Source organism: Mauremys reevesii, linkage group 22 (genome assembly GCF_016161935.1).
Source record: "Mauremys reevesii isolate NIE-2019 linkage group 22, ASM1616193v1, whole genome shotgun sequence".
Lineage (NCBI taxonomy): Eukaryota > Metazoa > Chordata > Testudines > Geoemydidae > Mauremys > Mauremys reevesii.
Window position 1 is genome coordinate 1940837 of NC_052644.1, and position 22032 is coordinate 1962868.

The window sequence follows — 22032 nt, forward strand, 5'->3', positions numbered from 1 at the left end:
AGGCACCGCACCTCGATGTGTCGTCCAATGGCCTTCGATGAGGGCTGCCATGGTGCCCTGTGGCCCCGCCCCTCGGTTCTGCATTAAAGCGACGGCGCAACCCATTAATCTGGGGGGGAGGGGAAATCTCATCGTTTGTAACTCAAGCCCCCCCCCCCCCGAGGATTTTCGATCCAACCAACAACAAAACAAAACCTCGTTAAATAATTCTCTTTTTCTTTTTTAAATTACAAATAATTCAAAATTTATACCCAAAAACACCGAGGAAATTTACAAAAAAAATTAATAATAATAATAATAATAAAAACTCCGACGCGTCCCAACCCCCCGTTTAAGGCCCCCCTGCCCCGTTCGTGGGGGAGGGGGAGTGAGTCCGTGGGGGAGGGCCGATCAGCTGCACTTGCAGGAGCTGACGATCATGTTGGAGAGCTGCTCCACCTTGGGCTTGCGCCCCACGTAGTAGACGATGGGCAGAGGCGCCAGGGCCTGGGGGACGCAGCAGGGCGCAGCCGAGGCGCCCGGGTTGTGCTGGTTGTACAAGGCCAGGACCTGCGGAGAAACAGCCCCGGTTCGGTATCTGTCCGGGGACAGGTGGGGAGCGGGAGCAGGAGACGGGGCCTGTTCCCTGAGGGAGGGGCTGGGCGATTGGCGCCAGATGCAGACAGGCAGGTCCCCCGGTGCTGGGCTCATGCCAGCCTGGCTACGGCCCAGCCCCTCCCTGCCTGGCACAGGCGCGGAGCCAGCTTGGGCGGGGCTGGAGGGTGCCGAGGCGCCTGGATCCTGGGGAGGCCGATCCCACGCCGGGCTGGGGGCCGGGGCAGGGGTAGGCTGGGGGCAGCCGGCAGCTTGGGGTGAGCTAGGAGGGGCCGGCTGGTCCCAGAATCCCTACCAAGGTCCACACTGGGCCAATCAGCTCCTGAGTCCAGTTCCGGACTGGGCTACTCTGTGTGCCAACCCTGGCTCCCAGCCCCCCGGCTCTAACCACTAGATCCCACTGCGCTCCCAGAGCCAGGGAGAGAACCCAGGAGTCCTGGCTCCCAGCACCCCCCCACCTCCCCGCTCTAATCACTAGACCCCACTGCGCTCCCAGAGCCAGGGAGAGAACCCAGGAGTCCTGGCTCCCAGCACCCCCCCACCTCCCCGCTCTAATCACTAGACCCCACTGCGCTCCCAGTGCCAGCGAGAGAACCCAGGAGTCCTGGCTCCCAGCCCCCCTCCCCTCCCAGTGCCAGGGAGAGAACCCCGGCGTCCGGGCCCCACCTTGCTGTACTGGGTGTCGGAGCTCCAGATGTAGGGGCAGGGGCCCATGCAGAAGTTGGCCATGTAGCCCTTGGGCTCGTGGATCCACTTCCACTGCAGGTCCTTGCGGAAGTCGATGAAGAGGGGTCGCACGCAGCAATTCTTCTCCTCCGCCCTGCAGGGCAGAGCCGTCAGCGCACCCGCACCAGCCAGCCAACCCTGAACAGGCAGCCAGAGCCAGAGAGAACCCAGGAGTCCTGGCTCCCAGCCCCCCTGCTCTGACCCACCAGACCCCACTCCCCTCCCAGAGCCAGGGAGAGAACCCAGGAGTCCTGGCTCCCAGCCCCCCTGCTCTGACCCACCAGACCCCACTCCCCTCCCAGAGCCGGGGGGAGAACTCAGGGGTCCTGGCTCCCAGCCCCCCTGCTCTGACCCACCAGCCTCCACTCCCCTCCCAGAACTGGGGAGAGAACTCAGGGGTCCTGGCTCCCAGCCCCCCCTGCTCTGACCCACCAGCCTCCACTCTCCTGCCAGAACTGGGGAGAGAACCCAGGAGTCCTGGCTCCCAGCCCCCCTGCTCTAACCACCAGCCCCCACTCCCCTCCCAGAGCTGCCCCCCACAACGATACCCAGGCAGCACCCCCTCCCCCGGCCGGGCCGCAGCTCACCCAAAGCAGTAGTCGGTGTCCAGTGCCCGGCGACGGCGCGAGCTCTGCAGGTGGCTGGCGCGCTCCAGGGGCGTGGACATCACCAGCACGTACGGCAGCTTCTGGGCCGTGGAGGAGACGGTGCCCAGGTCCCCTCGCTTCTTGTCGAAGCCTTCAGGGAGCAGACCACCCGTTAGCGGCGTGGGCAGACTGGCTGGGGGAGGAGTGCTGGGGCTCACCCCGGGGGACCCGTCGGCCCAGCCACGGGGCCTGGCAGCAGGCAGGCGAGTCCCGGCCAGCGATTGGAACGTGCCAGCTCAGGGCCTCCGGCCGATACCCAGGGACCAAGGGCCACAGGGGCGGGGGTCTCGGCATTTCGTCCACATGACCCACCCTGTGCAGGAGGAAACCGAGGCACACGGAGACGCCTGGCTCCCCCCCCCCCCCCAAACCACACACTCTAACCACTAGACCCCACTCTCCTCCCAGAGCCAGGATAGAACCCAGTAGTCCTGGCTCCCAGCCCCCCTGCTCTAACCGCTAGACCCCACTCCCCTCCCAGAGCCGCAAGAGAACCCAGGCGTCCTACCGTCTATGATCACTTTCAGTTCCTCACAGGGTTCCTCACAGGAGCAGTGAACGCGGAGTTTAAAGATCTCCAGAACCTCTGAAACAGGCAAACGGGGAGTGAGAAGGGGGCGGGGGGGGCCACCGGCCCCATGCGCCCAGCGGGGGTCCTGCTGGTGAGATTCCTGGCAGCACAACCAGTCCTCAACACTTCACCTCCGTGCACAAACCAGGAAATCCCCACCCCCCTCCCAAGGCAGGGGAGAGAACCCAGGAGTCCTGACTCCCAGACCCCCCTTCTCCAGCCCACCAGAGCCCACTCCCCTCACAGGGCTGGGAAGAGAACCCAGGAGTCCGGGCTCCCAGCCCCCACTGCTCTAACCACCAGAGCCCACTGCACAATGGCTGTTCTCTGCCCCAGAGCCCATGGGGGAACAGCACAAGTTAGAGCAGCCCGGAGGCAGCTCTAAGTGACACTGGGGCATAGCGGGGGCAGGGTAACGCCCCAGCGCAGGGACAGGGGGCTGGAGGGAACGGAGAAGGACAGGACACTGTGCTGGGTGCAGGCCGCGGAGGTCCCAGGGGAAACTGGGTGCCAAAGGAGCAGCAGGAGACATGGTGTGGCCTGGATTGGGGCCCCCCTCACCTTGGCCACTCAGCCACTGGCGAACCACTTCGGTGACGTCGAAGGCCAACCAGTCCTCCTCCGGCGCCCGCCCCACGGCGCGACTGTCCAGGTAGCGCCAGGACCCGTTCCCGTAGTGCTGGGGGGAGACGGGCGTGAGCCAGTGTGCCGGGGGGGGAGACACCCTCTCTGGTCTAGCCCCGCCCTCTGGTCTAGCCCCGCCCTCTCTGGTCTAGCCCCGCCCTCTCTGGTCTCATGTAGCCGCACCCTCTCAGGACTAGCCCCACCCATATCATGTAGCCCCGCCCTCTCTGGTCTAGCTCCGCCCATATCATGTAGCCCCGCCCTCTGGTCTAGCCCCGCCCATATCATGTAGCCCCGCCCTCTCTGGTCTAGCTCCGCCCATATCATGTAGCCCCCGCCCCCTCTGGTCTAGCCCCGCCAAGAGCCCACACTGCCTCTGGCGCCCCGGGGGCCCAGCGCACCTGGTACAGCTCCACCCGCTGCTCCGTGCCCGGCTTCTGCAGCATGCGCAGCTCGGCCCGGTGCAGCAGGGCCTCGCTGCTGATCTGCGCCCGCACCTGCGAGGCGTTGAACAGGAAGAAGGTGCTTCGGGTGCTCTTCTCCCAGGGCGCGTAGCTGGCTGCAGGGAGACAGGGGATGAGTACGCAGCGCGATGCCCCTCACTCCCGACCCGCAGCCCCTGCCAGCCCAGCCCTGCCCCCCACAGCTCTGCCAGTGCCCCTCACTCCCAACCCGCAGCCCCTGCCAGCCCAGCCCTGCCCCCCACAGCTCTGCCAGTGCCCCTCACTCCCAACCCGCAGCCCCTGCCAGCCCAGCTCTGCCGGTGCCCCTCACTCCCGACCCACAGCCCCTGCTAGCCCAGCCCTGCCCCACCCCAGCTCTGCCGGTGCCCCTCACTCCCGACCCACAGCCCCTGCCAGCCCGGCCCTGCCCCCCCAGCTCTGCCGGTGCCCCTCACTCCCGACCCGCAGCCCCTGCCAGCCCAGCCCTGGGCTCCCCCCAGCTCTGCTGGTGCCCCTCACTCCCGACCCGCAGCCCCTGCTAGCCCAGCTCTGCCCCCCCCCAGCTCTGCCAGTGCCCCTCACTCCCGACCCGCAGCCCCTGCTAGCCCAGCCCTGCCCCACCCCAGCTCTGCTGGTGCCCCTCACTCCCGACCCACAGGGGGGCAAACCCCGGCGGCAGCTCTGAACAGGTCCCCAGGGGAGGAAACGCCAAGAACCGTGTGGGATTGTCACAGCCCGACACCGGCTGAAAGCTGGGGCCCGATCCCGACCACCCCATCCAGTGGAGCCAGGCCCACCCCAGAGGTGGCCGCATCTCCGCACCAGGTGAGGGGTCCCTGTATAAACACCCATCATGCCCCACCCCAGAGGTGGGTGCGTCTCCGCCCTGGGAGGGGCACCCTGTGCCTGGGGCAGGGAGTTGGTCTCAGGGGCCCGTGGTTCCCAGATCATTCCAGCGCCGGTTTCAGCCCTGCGGCTCTGGCTGCATTATTCAGAGGCCAGGACTCCAGCTCCCCGCCCCGGCCCCGGCCTCCTCTGGCTCCCGTCCCCTTTGCTTGGAGGTTGCTGGGTGATCTGGCCTCAGGACCAGCACGGGGAGGGGCTGGAGCCACCCGACCAATCCGATTTGAGTCCCACGGGAGGAGGTGGGGTTGTGGCCATGCCCCCCACTCTGCGCCAGCCACCAGCCCGTGGGAAGTGTTAACTCTGGAGCGGATCGGTGGGGATAACCCCCCACATGGACTCAGCACCTGACCCCTCATTACCACGGAGCACTAATCGCCCCAGTGCTCTGTGGCACGACCGCCCCGCAGCTGAGGGGACACGCCGGGCACCCCGGAACAGCCGGTCGGCGACGCTCAGGCAGTTTCTTGTTTTCCTCTTTTCTGCCCGGACGGTGGGTTTTCAGCCAATCAATGCAATCAAAATACAGCGGGGAAGGGAACCCCCCAGCTAGACACCCCCCCCCATGGGGTCAGGGCCTTGCAGGGATCGCAGAGGGAATGTAACATGGGGGGGCTATTTTAAGCACCTGGACACGATCCCCCCCAGCCATGTGCTCTGCTCCCTGCCCCACTTATATTCCCCTCCCACAAGCTAGTGCCTGCCCCCTCCATACACTGCCCCCCACCCACTCCAGGCCTCCCTCTGCCCCCCCTGCTTTGCCTGCCCCTCTCCCTATCTACACCCCCCAGCCACACTCTGCCCCCCCAGACACCCCTGGATTCGCGCCATGTTTCCTGCCCCCAGCATCCTCCCCTCCCCCAGGCCGGTCCCAGGCCCCCCCGGCCAGTGGCCCAGGCGCTATTTTTACAGCAGGAAGAGGCTATTTTAAGCCGTTTTCCCTTTGGATCAAAGGGGCTTTTGATGCCGTCCATTCCCTGCCCCCACCCGCAGGCCTGGCCAGGCTGATCCTGGTGACACCTCCCAGGCCCAGACAAACCACTCGGGGCCTTTAGGGGATCAGTGGGACTGGGGGGCTGCTGGAACGGGAAAGAGGAAAGAAAGTGACAGAGAAAATGAAAGGAAAGAATGAAAAGTCGGAGCAAACGAAAAGGAATGAAAAAGGGGAAACCGCCGGGGGGGAGGGACCGGCGCGGGGGGGGGAGGAAGAGGAACCGGTGGGGGAAAGAGAAGCAACGGGGAGGAGCAACTGAGGGGCAGGGGGAAAGGAGGGACCGGCGTGGGGGGGGGGGGAAATCGACGGCCTGAAGGAAGACACGGGAAGAACGAAGGCGAAGCCAGAAGGGAGGGAGGGCCGGCCGCAGGCAGCGCACGGCCCAGCGACGCAGGGAGCCGCGGAGCTGCAGCAGGACCTGGCCGACGGTCGCAGCCGGGGTGAAGGCCTGACCCGACAGCGGGGCTGAGCAGGCGGGAGCGGGGCACAGAGCCCAGGAGTTACAGCTGGGAGACGGGGAGCCCGGATGCCTGGGTTCTCTCCCCAGCTCTGCGGCTGAGGGGCTGGCTAGGGGAGTGATCCCCACTTTCCCAGCACGTGCTGGAGGGCCGGGGGGCCGGGCCGCGCTCAGCGCCACACAGGACCTTTATGCCACCTGGCCTGTGCTGGGCAGATTTGAGCTCTGGCGCCTGCCTCTCCCATGGCAGAGCTGGCACAGCCCCCCCCCCGAGATCCCCATCTGCTTCAGGGTAAGTATTCGAGCCCCAATTTCACAGGCACTGGTGGGAAACTGAGGCACAGACCAGGAGAAGTGACCTGCCCAAGATCCCCCAGCAAATCAGTGGCAGAGCTGGGTACAGAACCCAGGAATCCTGGCTCCCAGGTCCCCTTCTCTAACCCCTAGACCCCACTCCCCTCCCAGGGATCCTCATCCTACAGAGCCCTCTGCCTTCCCAGGACTCGGTGCAGAGTCCCACCCCGGCCAGAGGCAGAACCAGGAGTCCTGGCCCCCAGACCCACTGCCATGCCCGGACAGACTGAAGTTACGGTTATTGGTTTCACCTGTAGGCGAGCTCACCCCATCTCTGCCCCTCACCCCCTGCAGCGCGTTAGGGACAGGCTGACCCACCTCTGCCCCCCATCCCCGGCCCGACGGGGCCCCGAGCTCGGCCGGGGTCTGGGCGGCGCCCGGCCCGACGGGCCCTGGTTCGGGTTGAGGCTTCTGGGCGCTCACATCACATATCAACAATGCCCCTCGGCTCTTCCTCGGGAGCACAGACGCTGGCATCCAGCTCCGACTTGGCAAACGCTCCCCTGCTATTGAAAGCCCGAAAGCGCCTGCCTGCCAGGGCCGGAAGATGGAGTCGGGGGGGATCCCCTTTGCCGCCCCTCCCAAGGCTGAGCCCCGCGGGCCCCAGGGTTCGTACCATCCCGTGCAGCCAGCAGCCGAGTGAGGCAGGCCCAGGCTGTAATTACAGGCGGGAAGTTACACGGCCCCAGGGCAGGGCTGGGACATTTCACCACGGCCAGATAAGACGCTCCAGGCTCAGCGGCAGAACCAGACGCGTTCCCCTGGGCAAACCGCTCCCGGGGGCAGAACCGGGCTTCGGAGCAGGGCGGCAGCTGGGAACTTCTGGTTCGCAGGCACGCGAGTCTCCAGGCCGCGAGACTTGGGCACTAAAAGAATTCAGCATGTGGCAACAGCCAGACGGGGTCAGAGCAGGGGCCCATCTACCCCGGTATCCCGTCTGCTGCAGCTGCTTGAGAGGAAGACACAAGGGACTTTCCCTACTAGCCAGGGACGGGCCCGCCAGGGCCTGGCCGTTACTGGTTAGCTCACGCCCTGGAGAGTGGGGGCCGTTAGCCCAGCCCAGATCCTCCGCTCTGGTTCAACTCCCACTGCTCTGTCTGGAGGGTCTCATTCTGCAGCAAAGTCCAGCTGGGCTCCGCTCCCGGCCCCAGAGATCTAGTGGCAGTGAGTTCCACCAGCTAATCCTGCTTTGGGGGCAGGAACCTCTGGACAGGACAGGCCCATGGGGTCTCTGCTCCCTGACTCTGCAGGAGGGGTTAAGGGGGCTTTAACACTTTGCACTCTGCATGGTGGGAACCTGCCCAGTTACAGCAGCCTCAGGGCTGCTCTAATTCACGCTCTGCCCCATGGACCCTGGAGGGCAGAAAATAGCCACTTTGCAGTGTGCTCCGGCCACCCCCCCGATCCACCCCCTAGGCCAGGGCTGGGAGCAGAGCCTGTATGCCAGCTGCACACCATCTTGGGAGGCCTCTGCATGGGGGGGACTCTCAGAGGCTGATGCCACCCCAGAGGAACCCGAGCGTGATTGAGAGCCAGGCCCCTGATCTCAGTCAGGGTCTGGGCGGCGCCCGGCCCGACGGGGCCCTGATCTCGGCCGGGGTCTGGGCGGCGCCCGGCCCGACGGGGCCCCGATCTCGGCCGGGGTCTAAGTGCTCCCATCACACACATAATAAAGAGTAATTCTATGAAGCTGAAAGAATGGAAAAATTCACAGCAGATTAAAGGACATTGTTTATCCATCCCATGGCATTAGCCTGTGGAACTCACTGTCACTGGGTCCCAGTGAGGCCCAGGGCTCAGCAGGAGCCAGACAAGGTGGCACATTTATGTGGAGAACGAGCAGAGCCAGCTGGGGACTGCTGAGGTTTAAGCAGTACCCAGCACAGCCATGGACACTCATGCTTCAGGGCATCGGCTGCCCTCTAACCTGCAGGGTCAGGAAGGGACTCGCCCTGGGGAAAGGTTATCCCGTCATTATCTAGTAGAGACAGGATACCGGGGGTAGATGGGCCTGCTCTGATCCAGACTAGCACTGCCCTGTGCCGCTAACTCTGCCTGGTAAGGACCCAGTGCCCACATCCAGCGCGTGCTGGGTGCAGATCTCAGGGCCCTCAGCAGATGCTTCGCCCGCCCTGGGAGCGTCTGTTCTTCTCCCATCAAGCAGAAAGAGAAGCTGAAGCCCAGACACCTCAGTCCACCCCCACTGTGAGCTCCTTCAGCACCAACGGGCTCACACCAGGCCCCGCCCCAGACCCAACTCCCCTCCCAGAGCTGGGGACAGAACCCAGGAGTCCTGGCTCCACCCCTGAGTCATGCAGGGTATCAGTGGCAGAACCAGAAATAGGACTCAGGAGTCCTGGCTTCCAGCCCCTGCCCCAGACCCAACTCCCCTCCCAGAGCTGGGGACAGAACCCAGGAGTCCTGGCTCCCACCCCCTGCTCTCACCACTAGCCCCCACTCCCCTCCCAGAGCTGGGGACAGAACCCAGGAGTCCTGGCTCCCACCCCCCTGCTCTAACCACTAGCCCCCACTCCCCTCCCAGAGCTGGGGACAGAACCCAGGAGTCCTGGCCCCCCCCCCCGGTGTCTCACCGTCCTTCACCGGCAGCATGGAGAACTTGTGCACCTCCTTGGCGTAGTACTCGTCCTGGGGGCTCTCGCGCGGCTTCGCCGCCTCCTGCTGGCGGGCCATGTCCCGCGCCATCTCGCGGGTGCTGTTGTAGAGCGACATCACCTCCTCGGGCAGGCGGAGCAGGGCGGCGTCCCCCCCCTCCACCTGGGGCGGGCTGTCCAGCCGCAGCTTGCTGAGGATCTGCCCGCGAATCGCCTCGATCCGCTTCCGCTTCACCAGCTCCATGTCGATGGTCTTGCAGGTGGACAGGGCCTGGCTCGCCCAGGGCCGCGCCAGGGCGAGCAGGAAGAGGAAGAGCGGCCCCATGGCGGGCAGGGGGCCCCCGCGGCGACAAGCAGCTGCCTGCCCGAGGCTGGGGCGGGGGGGGCAGCCTAGCTCCTGGCCCCGGGGATCCCGGCCCGCAGCAGCCGGAGGGAACCCCAGCGACGGCGCCGGCTGCCGGCCAGGTCCATGGGCCACGCGCCGGCCCGGCCCACTCCTCGGGCGTGCGGGGCTCAGCCTGGCGTGCGGCCCGCAGGGCTCATCGAAACGTGGGGCTGGCCAGGGGCCAGGCCCGCCGGACGGATTCCACCCGCTCCCCGCTCGGCTCCTCGGCGCTTGCTGGGACCTGCTGGCTCCGGCGAGCTGGGGCTGGAGGGTTTTAAAGGCTTTTGCCTCTGCCTAGCCCAGCTCCACCCAGGAAATGAGCACGGGCGGGGGGAGCCCGGCGGGGCACGGCCAGTTCCACGGAGCTCCCCTCGCCGTCGCCCTCCCCTCCTCCTCCCGCCCCCTCTCTTCCTTGCCCTCCGCTTCCACGCTCCCCCCTTCCGCCTCCTCCCGCTCCCTCCCTCCCTCCCTCTCCCCTTCCTTCCGTCCCCCGGCCACAGTCTGGCACTGTTCCCTTCTCTCCATCCCTTCTTCCCTCTCCTCCCCCTGCTGTCTGTCCCACCCCCGCCCCTGCTCTGGGGCCTGGTGTCTCCAGAGGGGAGCTGAGCCGAGCCAGCCCCCAGCCCCTTTGCTCGCGCGCCCCCGCCCCGTGCCGCCCCCTCTCCTGACTGTGTCACGGGTCCTGTTTCTTAAAGCCCCAGCTCCCGGAGTCAAGGGGAGACGTGAGGGTTGCAGCCTTTGTTCTTAAAGGAAAAGTCCGTTTCTAGCCCTCGTGGCTGGGCAGAGAGCTGCAAAACGTGATCCCAGGGCACCCTCGGGAAGCAGACGGCAAACAGACACTCCCCCCCCACCCCAGGAGTTTCACTGAATCTCATGATTTTAAAGCCAATCTCGTGATTTTTGGTGAGCCTGACTCGTGATTTTTGAATGTTTGGGGGCGGCGATGCTGGATGAGGGCAAACAGAATTTACCCCCATCTCCTCTGGGGCCTGTGGCATTCGCTCAGCTCCCTGCCCCGAGCCCGCCCCGGCGCTGCCTCTTTGCCTCCCACTCAAAGCAGCCGCTGTCGCCTCAGAGCTGCCCGGCCTATGCCCAGGTCCTGCTCTGCGGATGCACAGGGCCCCCCCCCACCCAGCGCCGCCCAGCCAGGAACACCAGAAAAGGGAGTTCACCCACCGCCCCACTGCAGAAAGGTGGGGGGCTTCAGGAACTGGGGTCTACACGGGGAGCAGACAGCTGGAATGTGGACCCCAAGCCGGGCCCATCGGCTCTGCGACAGGGCAGGGGCTCGGCGCTGGTATCATGTACTGGCTGGATCCGAGCTGGGGAAGGCCCAAAGCCAGATGAGGGAAAGGGGAGGAATTCAAATCCACCTGCTCCAAACTCCCAGCCCCCTCCCCGAATGAAGGGAGAATCCCCATTAGCTGTGGCCACTATAGAGCATATGACACACAGCCAGGAGCAAAGACCTCACCAGTTTCCCTCAGGGTAGGGGGAGCAGCCTAGTGGTTCTCCACTGGGGTGGGGAAGTTGCTTCCCATTTGAACCCAGATCCCTGGGCTGTGTTTGTACTGCTCAGCCCCAGCTCTGCTGCCCTCTGGCTGCGTGTCAGATGCCCTGTACTGCAGGCAGTGATGAGGATTTTCTATTAGCTCAGGTAGCAAGCAGCTGGGTTCCATCCCTCTGCCTTTCAATCCCAGGCCCCCGGACATTATCAAACATCCTCACAAGCCTCCACTAGCCCATCACAAAGCACGAGTCACATGGGGAAACTGAGGCTTGCAGCAGGTCAGCGACTTTCCTAAGGTCACAGAGTGAATCAGTGACAAATCTGGGAATGGAACCCAGGAGTCTGGACTCCTAGTGCCAAACCTCCCTGGCTCTAACCACTAGACCCTACCCCTCCCAGAGCCTGGGATAGAACCCAGGAGTCCTGGCACCCAGCTGTGTACCAAAGTCATGGAGTCCAGAGGGCTCCCCCCAACCCCCACATTCCTGGGCTGGGGGCCTCCAGGTCACCCCAATGCTCCCTCGTGTCTAGCAAGCAACTCCCACTAGGCAAACGGGGACACCCCAAAACTGCTGCTCGGGCGCCCCCTGCTGGCGAGCACCTGAACTGCAGCTGCTCTGAGCTCAGGGGAGATGGAGCCAGAGCCCTGGGCCTGCCAGTCCAGGAGAGCCGGACGGGACCCCGGGGCCCCCCGTTTTACTCCCGGCTCTGGCGCCGATCCGCAACACGGCCTCAGGTGAGTCCCTGCCCCACTCAGTGCCTCAGTTTCCCCTCCGCCTGTCTCCCAGCAGTGGGAGGAGAGGGCAACCGATGAGACGCTGCCCTCAAAGGGCTTGGGACTCCAGGGAGAGACGCTGGCGGGATGCGGAATGAATGCGACGGGTCTCAGCTCAGCCCCTCCGCCGGGGGAATTATCCGCCCCTTGCTCTAAACGGCCATGTTCCCCCCCAGAGCTGGGGAGAGAACCGAGGAGTCCTGACTCCCAGCTCCCGATCTTACCGCTAGCCCCCCCTCCGCTTCCAGAGAACCCAGGAGCCCTGACTCCCAGCTCCCGATCTTACCGCTAGCCCCCCCTCCGCTTCCAGAGAACCCAGGAGTCCTGACTCCCAGCTCCCGATCTTACCGCTAGCCCCCCCTTCCACTTCCAGAGAACCCAGGAGTCCTGACTCCCAGCTCCCGATCTTACCGCTAGCCCCCCCTCCGCTCCCAGAGAACCCAGGAGTCCGGCTTCCTGTCCGCGGGGCAGCGAACGAGCTGCGTCCCGTCTGGAGGGTGAGCGCTCCCGGCTCCGGGCCGGGACGCTGCCCCGTTAGCAGGATTCGCCGCGGAGCCGGCCGGAGCAGGAGGGTTAACGAGCCCCAGCTCAGCGGGGGCCCTTGGCAGGGGTGACGGCCGGACCCACCTGCCAGGAAGAGCCGGCGCTGGCACGGAGGCTTCCGGGACGGCTCCCACCAGCCCTTCCTGGAATTTCACCCCCGATTAGGCCGGGCGGAGGTAAGAGCCGGGGGGGGCCATTCAGGTCAGCGGGCAGGGGAGCGGCAGCTGGCTGCAGGTGGGCACCGGCCTGGAGCCAAGTTGGCATCAGACACTGGCTCCAACAGGCCACAAATTGCACCAGTCAGCCAGGGAGGCTGCGGCCAGAGCTAGGAACAGGGGGGCGGGAGTCAGGACTCCTGGGTTCTAATCTGTACCCCCCCGCTAGCCCAGCCCTGGTGCCCCTCACTCCCGACCCGCAGCCCCTGCTAGCCCAGCCCTGGCCCCCCCAGCTCTGCCGGTGCCCCTCACTCCCGACCCGCAGCCCCTGCTAGCCCAGCCCTGCTCCCCCCAGCTCTGCCAGGGCCCCTCACTCTCAACCCCGCAGCCCCTGCTAGCCCAGCCCTGGCCTCCCCAGCTGTGCCGGTGCCCCTCACTCCCGACCCGCAGCCCCTGCTAGCCCAGCCCTGGTCCCCCCAGCTCTGCCGGTGCCCCTCACTCCCGACCCGCAGCCCCTGCTAGCCCAGCCCTGGTCCCCCCAGCTCTGCCAGTGCCCCTCACTCCCGACCCGCAGCCCCCTGCTGATCCAGCCCGGCCTGGCCTGGCGCCCGAAGGGAGAACAACGCCAAGCAGCCGGATGGGGGGGTCCGGGCCCATCCGTCACACCGGAGGGAGCCAGAGGACGGCGGGGGCGGGGGGGGGTATTAACTGGAGCAGACATGGGCCCCTCCCGGCCAGGCTCGATGCGGGGACACACATGGGCCAGGGGCGCCCTCTGCTGGGGCGACGCTGGAACAGCAGCTTGGGGACACGTCTCCAGCTTTGCCCGAGGGGGGGGCAGAGCGGGAGCTAGGGCCCCCCGACGGGCCGAGAGCCACCTGCCCCCCACCCCGGGAGCTGGGGGCAGGGGAGACTCATCCCCTCCTGGGGATATCGTCACCCTCCCGCTGGCTGGTCTGCGCTCACGGAGCGCCCACCCCGCTCAGCCCTTGTGGCAGTGAGTTCCACAGGCTAAGGCACTTCGGGGGGGCGGCAGGCTGGGACGGGAACGAACGCCATGCAGGGGGCAATCGCTGATTACGTTTCTCCGCCCCCGTCAACGGCCCCCCCCCACCGGCCCGCAGCTACACCCCCACAATCCTTTGCTGCAGAGGTCACCATGGCGACCCGGGGTGGGTGGGGAGAAGAGAAACTCTCGGAAAAGCGTTAGTGCAAAAGGATCTTTATATAAAGGGGGGTTTGTTCAATGGGGGGCAGGGAGAGAGACGGGGCAGCTCTTTGGGGAGCAGGAGGCCAAGGGGGCTCCTGCCCCCCCGCCAGCCCCCAGCGCTCCCCATGGAGCCAGTGATGGGTCCGATTCCCCCCCGCCCCGGGGCTGAGCCCCCCACGGACAGCGCTGCAGGCACCCGCCCAACCCCCAGAGGGCACCGGGACCAGCTCCGGTCATCAGGGTCAATGGCAGAGCAGGGGAAAGAACCCAGACGTCCTGCCCCCCCCCATCCGTGAAACAGACTGAAACCAGCCCCCCAGAGGGGAAAGGGCTCAGGGCCCCAGGCCAGCCCCCCTGCACTCCCAGTTCTTCCAAAAGAGCCACATGAAGCAGCTGAAATGTCCACACTGGGAAAGGGTCTGGGGGCACCAAATGGGGGGGGAGGCTTTGCTGTGACCCTCCCGGATCCAAGGGCTGCCCCAGCACCACACCCGCAGCAGGGAGAGGATCTGTGCAGACCCCTAGAGCCCCGCCCCACGGCAGGGGGTCCGTACAGCACCCAGCCCGTGGTGGGGGTCTGCCCACTCCCTAGAGCCCCGCCCCACAGCGGGGGCTCCGTACAGCACCCAGCCCATGGTGGGGGTCTGCTCACTCCCTAGAGTCCTGCCCAGCGCCAGGGGGTCCGTGCAGCACCCAGCCCGCAGTGGGGGGCCTCCCACTCCCTAGCGCTCCACCCCACGGCAGGGGGTCTGCCACTCCCTAGAGCCCTGCCCCACACCAGGGGGTCCGTACAGCACCCAGCCCACAGCGGGGGGCCTGCCCGCTCCCTAGAGTCCCACCCAACACCAGGGGGTCCGTACAGCACCCACCCCACGGTGGGGGCCTGTCCGCTCCCTAGAGCCCCGCCCCACACCAGGGGGTCCGTACAGCACCCAGCCCGTGGTGGGGGTCTGCCCGCTCCCTAGAGCCCCACCCCACAGCGGGGGGTCCGTACAGCACCCAGCCCATGGTGGGGGTCTGCTCACTCCCTAGAGCCCCGCCCCGCGCCAGGGGGTCCGTACAGCACCCAGCCCGCAGCGGGGGGCCTGCCCACTCCCTAGAGCCCCGCCCCACGGCAGGGGGTCCGTGCAGCACCCAGCCCACGGCGGGGGTCTGACGGCTCCCTAGAGTCCCGCCCAGCGCCAGGGGGTCTGTACAGCACCCAGCCTGTGGTGGGGGTCTGCTTGCTCCCTAGAGCCCCTCCCCACAGCGGGGGGTCCGTACAGCACCCAGCCTGTGGTGGGGGTCTGCCCACTCCCTAGAGCCCCGCCCCGCGCCAGGGGGTCTGTACAGCACCCAGCCCATGGTGGGGGTCTGCTTGCTCCCTAGAGCCCCGCCCCACAGCGGGGGGTCCGTACAGCACCCAGCCCGCGGCGGGGGGCCTGCCCGCTCCCTAGAGCCCTGCCCCACACCAGGGGGTCCGTACAGCACCCAGCCCATGGTGGGGGTCTGACCGCTCCCTAGAGGCCCGCCCAGCGCCAGGGGGTCCGTACAGCACCCAGCCCGCAGCGGGGGGCCTGCCCGCTCCCTAGAGCCGCCCACGGCAGGTCCGTTCAGCACCCAGCCGTTGGCGGGGGTCTGACGGCTCCCTAGAGTCCCGCCCAGCGCCAGGGGGTCTGTACAGCACCCAGCCTGTGGTGGGGGTCTGCTTGCTCCCTAGAGCCCCTCCCCACAGCGGGGGGTCCGTACAGCACCCAGCCCGAGGCGGGGGCCTGCCCGCTCCCTAGAGCCCTGCCCCACAGTGGGGGGTCCGTACAGCACCCACCCCGCGGTGGGGGTCTGCCTGCTCCCTAGAGTCCCGCCCCACAGCGGGGGGTCCGTACAGCACCCAGCCTGTGGTGGGGGTCTGCCCGCTCCCTAGAGCCCCGCCCCACAGCGGGGGGTCCGTACAGCACCCAGCCCATGGTGGGGGTCTGCCTGCTCTCTAGTGCCCCGCCCCGCGCCAGGGGGTCCGTACAGCACCCAGCCCGCGGCGGGGGCCTGTCCGCTCCCTAGCACTCCACCCCGTAGCGGGCGAAGTGGCGCAGCAGCACGCCCAGCTCCAGGTGCACGGTGCCCGCGGCGACGGTCTGCAGGCGGTACCGGTCGGCCCCCGTGTAGATCAGGTCGCTGTTCAGCAGCTGGGGCCCCCCGCCCACAAAGAGCTGGGAGAGCCGCTCCTGCCACGAGCCCAGGGGCTGCCAGGTGACACAGGCCAGCGCATGCCAGCCCGGGCTGCACGGCACGTGGCAGAAGCCGTAGCCGTAGAGCTCCCTGCGCCCGAAGGGGTCCTGGTGCCAGACCTGCACGTGCAGTTTGGGCCAGCCTGGCAGCGAGAGAGAGGGGACCCGTCAGTGCCCAGCCCCACTCTGCAAGCCGGGTGCCCCTGCCCCATGCCCTGCCCCCAAGCCAGCCAGTCCTGCCCCGGGGCCAGATGGGAGCCACCAGCCTTTCTCCATCGGGGGGACACTTCTGCAGCCGGGGACCTAAGGAGCTTCCGGAAGCGGGGGGGACAGACGGCTGCGCCTGCCCCACCTGGGCTCTGCCCCCTACCCTGGTCCCACCCCCAGCTCAGGCGGGGCCAACGGGAGGGGAAGAAAAGCCCCAGGGGAGACGGGACTGGACAACAAACAGCCTCTGGTGTCTCACACAACTGGGGGGAAATTCCTTCCACTGAGAGAAATTAATTCATGCCTGGCCAGGGCTGCCTTCCGCCCCGCCCCGAGCCAGCGCTGCCTTCCCTGGCCCTGCCCCCCCACGCCAGGGCTTCCTGCCCCCCCAGCTCCTGTCTGGAACCCGTGGCCTCCCCCCAGCTCCTGGGCCACCAGCCCAGCGGACACCGGGGCTGGAACCCACCACGGGCAGAACTTACCCTGCAGCCCCTTGGTGGCAAAGTGCACGTCGATGGGGTGGGACCAGTAGGCCACATCGCCCAGCTGGGGGTGATCCACCTGCGTCTGCCCCTCCCGCAGGCCGGAGAGCAGCTTCCAGGCGCCACCTGGGGGGGGCGGGCAGAGAGCGCAGTCAGTGAGGGGGCAGAAACTTCAGGAAGGGAGCACGTGAGAGCCGGGGAGAGAACCCAGGAGTCCTGGCTCCCAGCCCCCCCTGCTCTAACCACCAGCCCCCACTCCCCTCCCAGAGCCGGGATGGAACCCAGGAGTCCTGGCTCCCAGCCTCATGCTCTAACCACCAGCCCCCACTCCCCTCCCAGGGCTGGGGAGAGAACCCAGGAGTCCTGGCTCCCAGCCCCCCTGCTCTAACCACCAGCCCGTCACGGAGTGTAGGGGAGTCAGGCCCTGCACCCCCGGGCTCCCTGCGATTCACCAGGACTCTCAGCCAGCCAGTAAAGCAGAGGGTTTATTTAGACGACAGGAACACAGTCCAGGACAGGTCTTGCAGGCACAGATAACAGGATCCCCCCGGTTAGGTCCATCTTGGGGCCCCCCGTCGGGGATCAGAGCCCTGTCTGTGCTTCCCCTCCTTTGCCCAGCCAGCTCCAGTCTGCCCCCCCCCCCCGGCCCCTCCTCTCTGCTCAGCTTCTTTCCCGGGCCAGGAGGTCACCTGACCCCTTTGTCTCCAACACCTTTAGCCAGCACCTTTGCAGGGAGGGGCCCGGCCATCCGTTGCTAGGAGACAGAACGTCAGGCATTTGGCAGCATGGCCTTTTGCTGCTAGAAACTTAGGATCTGTACCCAGCCCCCAGTACGAACAGTCCCACTTCGTCACAGCCCCCCACTCCCCTCCCAGAGCCGGGATAGAACCCAGGAGTCCTGGCTCCCGGCCCCCCCTGCTCTAACCACCAGCCCCCACTCCCCTCCCAGAGCCGGGGAGAGAACCCAGGAGTCCTGGCTCCCAGCCCCCCTGCTCTAACCACCAGCCCCCACTCCCCTCCCAGAGCCAGGAGAGAACCCAGGAGTCCTGGCTCCCAGCCCCCCCTGCTCTAACCACCAGCCCCCACTCCCCTCCCAGAGCCAGGGAGAGAACCCAGGAGTCCTGGCTCCCAGTCCCCCCTGCTCTAACCACCAGCCCCCATTCCCCTCCTAGAGCCGGGGAGAGAACCCAGGAGTCCTGGCTCCCAGCCCCCGGATCAGCCTCTGGCCTCTGCAGCGCTTTCCCCAGACCCGGGGGCCCGGCTGACCTGTGTGGATTCCCCACTTGCAGAAGAGGCTGCTGCTGGGGAAGCCGCTGGCCCCCACGATCTGCCCGATGAGGTGCACCTCGGCCATGGGCCTGCAGCAGGGGGAGAACAAAGGGGGGGGGTTAGAAACGGAACCCAGGCGTCCGGCCCCCAGCCCCCCCTGCTCTGACCACCAACCCCCACTCTCCCCCCGCCCCCGAGTCGGGGAGAGAACCCAGGCGTCCGGCCCCCCCGAGTCGGGGAGAGAACCCAGGCGTCCGGCCCCCCCGAGTCGGGGAGAGAACCCAGGCGTCCGGCCCCCCCGAGTCGGGGAGGGAACCCAGGAGTCCGGCCCCCCCGAGTCGGGGAGAGAACCCAGGCGTCCGGCCCCCCCGAGTCGGGGAGAGAACCCAGGCGTCCGGCCCCCCCGAGTCGGGGAGAGAACCCAGGCGTCCGGCCCCCCCGAGTCGGGGAGAGAACCCAGGCGTCCGGCCCCCCGAGTCGGGGAGAGAACCCAGGCGTCCGGCCCCCAGCCCCCCCCCCAGTCGGGGAGAGAACCCAGGCGTCCGGCCCCAGCCCTGCCCGCGCGGGGCTCAGCGTTGCTGTGCGCTGCCGACCGGCTCGCCCCCGAGGTGGCGGCATCGCCGGGCGGGGAGGGGGCCGCGGGTACCCGCCACCGCTCGCACCCGTGGAGGGGGGTTGGGAGCCACCGCGCGCATGCGCACTGCGCCGCTCCCCGGGCGCTACAGACCCGCTAGCGACCCCCCGCCCCGGCCTCGTCTCCAGCCGCCGCTCCCGCCGCTGCCACGGCAACCGCGGGCGCGAGCCCCTGCCCAACGCCGAAGCCGGATTCGCTGGCGGACGGGGCACGTGACGACGTTAGGGCGGAAGTCCCGCCCAGGAAGGCGGGAGGGGGAGCGAGGGTCGCGGCCATCTTGAGTGGGGCAAATGAAAGTCATCGTGCGGGCGGCGCCATGTTGGGTGGGTCATGAAAGGACGGGGCCGCCTCTACTGGGCGGGGACAAAGCCCTGCGGCAGCCATCTTGGGAAGGGCAGAGAGATTGACAGCCGGGGGGCGGGGCTGGGCATGGTGGGAGCGCCAGGGGCGGAGCTCAGCCCCACCCCCAGGGACCTCCCCCGGCAGCCCAGAGCTGATGGTTGAGCTAGTGGGGGGGGGCAGCCGGGGGCTCCTTGTCTGGGCCCCGACAGGCACCAACTTTCCCATGTGCTGGGGGGGCTCCCTGCTCAACCCCCGGCTCTGCCCCCTCCCCCGAGCCTGCAGACACAGGGAGAGAACCCAGGAGTCCTGGCTCCCAGGCCCCCTGCTCTAACCACCAGCCCCCACTCTGCTCCCAGAGCTGGGGAGAGAACCCAGGAGTCCTGGCTCCCAGGCCCCCTGCTCTAACCACCAGCCCCCACTCCCCTCCCAGAGCTGGGGAGAGAACCCAGGAGTCCTGGCTCCCAGCCCCCTCTGCTCTAACCACCAGCCCCCACTCCCCTCCCAGAGCCGGGCAGAGAACCCAGGAGTCCTGGCTCCCAACCCCCCCTGCTCTAACCACCAGCCCCCACTCCCCTCCCAGAGCCGGGATAATGTCACGGTGTGATGCAGTAGGGGCTGTCTGTGTGGGGGATGGGAGAGCCGGGGAGAGAACCCAGGAGTCCTGGCTCCCAGCCCCCCCGCTCTAACCACTAGCCCCCACTCCCCTCCCAGAGCTGGGGAGAGAACCCAGGAGTCCTGGCTCCCAGCGCCCCCTGCTCTAACCACTAGACCCCACTGCCCTCCCAGAGCCGGGATAGTGTCACGGTGTGATGCAGTAGGGGCTGTCTGCGTGGGGGATGGGAGAGCCGGGGAGGACGTTAGGTGAGGGACAGGACCTGAGCCTGTAACCTGAGCTAGGCAGGGGGGAGGGGAGGTCGACACCTTTGCCCGGGAAGCTGGACAAAGGCAGGGAGCCGAGTGGAGAGGGTGGGTCAGTTTCGGTTTGGGGCTGGGGGGTGCAGTGCAGGGAATCCCAAGCTGGGGACTAAGCTCCCTGCACCCCCAGAAGGACCAGATTGAGGGGTCCTGGCTGTGCCCACAAGCTGGGCTGTATCCTGCGTTCCTGTGTCCAATAAACCTTCTGTTTTACTGGCTGGCTGAGAGTCACTGTGGGTCCCAGGAAGAGGGGTGCAGGGCTGGACTCCCCCACACTCCGTGACACACGGACTCACAGATCGTGCCCACTCGTGGCCCCATGCGGTCCATGGGGGGTGCCCCCTTCAGTGCGACAGCCCTTCTCGGGGGGCCACTCTCCCTCGGGGTCAGGCCCCTCCACCTCCCGGAGCCGCACCTCTCGGAGCCTCAGCGCGTCTGTCTGCCGTGGGGCCCTCAGGGAGTCCCCTCGCTCTGGGCCCCTGGGGCCTCCGCCCCCGAAGGGGTTGATGCCCCCTGATCGCTAGCAGGGGCAGCTCTAGCCATTTCGCCGCGGGGGGGGGGGGCGCTCTGCCGGTCGCCGGTCCTGCAGCTCCGGTGGACCTCCCGGAGACATGCCTGCGGATGCTCCACCGAAGCCGCGGGACCAGCGGACCCTCTGCAGGGACGCCTGCGGGAGGTCCAGCGGAGCCGCATGCCGCCCTCCTGGCGACCGGCAGAGCGCCCCCCCGCGGCAGCCGCCCCAAGCACGCGCTTGGCATGCTGGGGCCTGGAGCCACCCCTGCTCTCTAGCCAGGAGCGACTCTCAGCCAGCATAAAACTGGAGGGTTATTGAGAGTTGAACCCAGCACAGGAAACTCTCAAGGCCTCAGGCCTGGCCTCCCTCAGCCCAGCACATCCCAGTCCCCCTGCAGCCAGGTGGGCTCTGCCTGCTCCCCCCTCCAGCCCTGAGCCCCCCTGCTCCCAGCTGGGCAGCTGAGACCCCCAGCCCCAGGCCCCGCCTCTGTCCATTGGCTTCTCTCTGGGTAAACAGGGTCGCCTGGGTCTCCTTTCCTCTCAGCCCCCCTCTGGCTGGAGCCGGCTGGTCAGGTCACCAGGGTCCTCTCCCCGCAGCCCATTGTCCCCCCACTGGCCAGAACCGGCTGCGACTCCTGAGCTGGGTCTCCGGGTCACCAGGTCACCAGTCGCTGGGGTCTCCATCCTCCAGGCCATCGGCCGGGGTCCCGAGTCCCTCCCCAGTCCTGTGTCCCAGCAAACTCCCTCTCCCCTCCCCTCGTTAACCCAGTGACACCCGGGGACACTGAGTCCCACCCACCCCCCGCCTGCAACCCACTGGGAAACACAGAAAAACCCAAGAAACCCTCCACTTCGTCACAGCTAGGACCCAGGAGTCCTGGCTCCCAGGCCCCTGCTCTAACCACCAGCCCCCACTCCCCTCTCAGACCTGGGAGAGAACCCAGGAGTCCTGGCTCCCAGCCCCCCCTGCTCTAACCACCAGACCTCCCAGAGTCAGGGACAGAACCCAGGAGTCCCGGCTCCCAGCCCCCCCGCTCTAACCACCAGCCCCCACTCCTCTCCCAGAGCCAGGGAGAGAACCCAGGAGTCCTGGCTCCCAGCTCCCCCTGCTCTAACCACCAGACCCCCCTGCCCTCCCAGAGCCGGGGAGAGAACCCAGGAGTCCTGGCTCCCAGGCCCCTGCTCTAACCACCAGCCCCCACTCCCCTCTCAGACCTGGGAGAGAACCCAGGAGTCCTGGCTCCCAGCCCCCTGCTCTAACCACTGCTCCTCCCTGCCGCTCCCCCAGGCATCCCTGGCACCGCTTTGCTCTCCCGCCCTGCGCGCTGACCCTGCGTTGCGCGGCTCCCGGGCTATTTCCAGCTGCCCGTGGCCAACCCCCCCCCCCGCCCCGCCCGGCTCCGAGCCGGGATTATTTCCTGCCGCTCGCAATTAAACTAAAACGCCAACGTGCAGCTACGACAACAAAGGCGCCTAATGCCCCCCCCGCCCCCACCTCCATCTGCTCCCTGCACAGAGCGAGGCTGCTGCGGGAGGGGGCGGGGGCTGGCGGGGGGGGGCACCGGCTGGAGCCCAATTCCCTTCCTGGCCTGGAGTCCCGGCCAGCCCCACCCTGGGGTGACGGCCAAGGGGGGCAGCCTACAGCGGCGGCCAGTTCGAACCCAGCCCAGGCCCAGGTCCTGGCGTCAGGGGCTGAGCTCGCTGGGGCTCAGGGACCCAGGGGCCCGGTCGGCGCCATCACGGGACCCTCGCAGCAGGGAGGCTGGTTGGGCTGTTCTCTGGAGACAGGCTCAGGGACCGGCGGGGGCCAGGGCTGGGCTAGCAGGGGCTGCGGGTCGGGAGTGAGGGGCAGCGGCAGGGCTGGGGGAGCAGGGCTGGGCTAGCAGGGGCTGCGGTTCGGGAGTGAGGGGCACCGGCAGAGCTGGGGGGAGCCCAGGGCCAGGCTAGCAGGGGCTGCGGGTCGGGA

General features: G+C 67.5%; 1 protein-coding gene across 4 annotated transcripts; it reads right to left on the reverse strand.

Moving 5' to 3' along the window:
- Positions 1–234: 234 nt before the first annotated feature.
- Positions 235–18482, reverse strand: LOC120388881 (B9 domain-containing protein 2-like). 4 transcript variants are annotated; one of them, XM_039510977.1, is made up of 9 exons: positions 17660–17745; positions 16394–16519; positions 8905–9574; positions 3564–3721; positions 3100–3217; positions 2476–2553; positions 1908–2058; positions 1261–1414; positions 235–549 (listed from the first exon to the last, which is right to left on the reverse strand). In XM_039510977.1, exons 2-9 carry the CDS (start codon positions 16448–16450, stop codon positions 391–393), a joined length of 1545 nt encoding a protein of 514 aa, XP_039366911.1. In that variant the 5' UTR covers positions 16451–16519; positions 17660–17745; the 3' UTR covers positions 235–390. The 4 variants fall into 4 exon arrangements, with proteins under 4 accessions (XP_039366911.1, XP_039366913.1, XP_039366912.1 ...); XM_039510979.1 differs by lacking the exon at positions 8905–9574 and adding an exon at positions 18325–18379 and having other exon boundaries at positions 236–549; positions 17660–17751; XM_039510978.1 differs by lacking the exon at positions 8905–9574 and adding an exon at positions 18390–18482 and having other exon boundaries at positions 237–549; positions 17660–17751.
- Between the last annotated feature and the right edge of the window lie 3550 nt (positions 18483–22032).

What these genes read in the sequence shown, in the direction of transcription:
- LOC120388881 (XM_039510977.1), bottom strand. Translation starts at nt 16,450, where the DNA reads ATGTGGCCTACTGGTCCCACCCCATCGACGTGCACTTTGCCACCAAGG. An exon ending in CATGCTGCCGGTGAAGGACG is followed by an intron (nt 3,722 to 8,904) that starts GTGAGACACCGG and finishes GTCTCCCTGCAG; the next exon opens with CCAGCTACGCGCCCTGGGAG. An exon ending in ACTGAAAGTGATCATAGACG is followed by an intron (nt 2,059 to 2,475) that starts GTAGGACGCCTG and finishes TGCTCCCTGAAG; the next exon opens with GCTTCGACAAGAAGCGAGGG.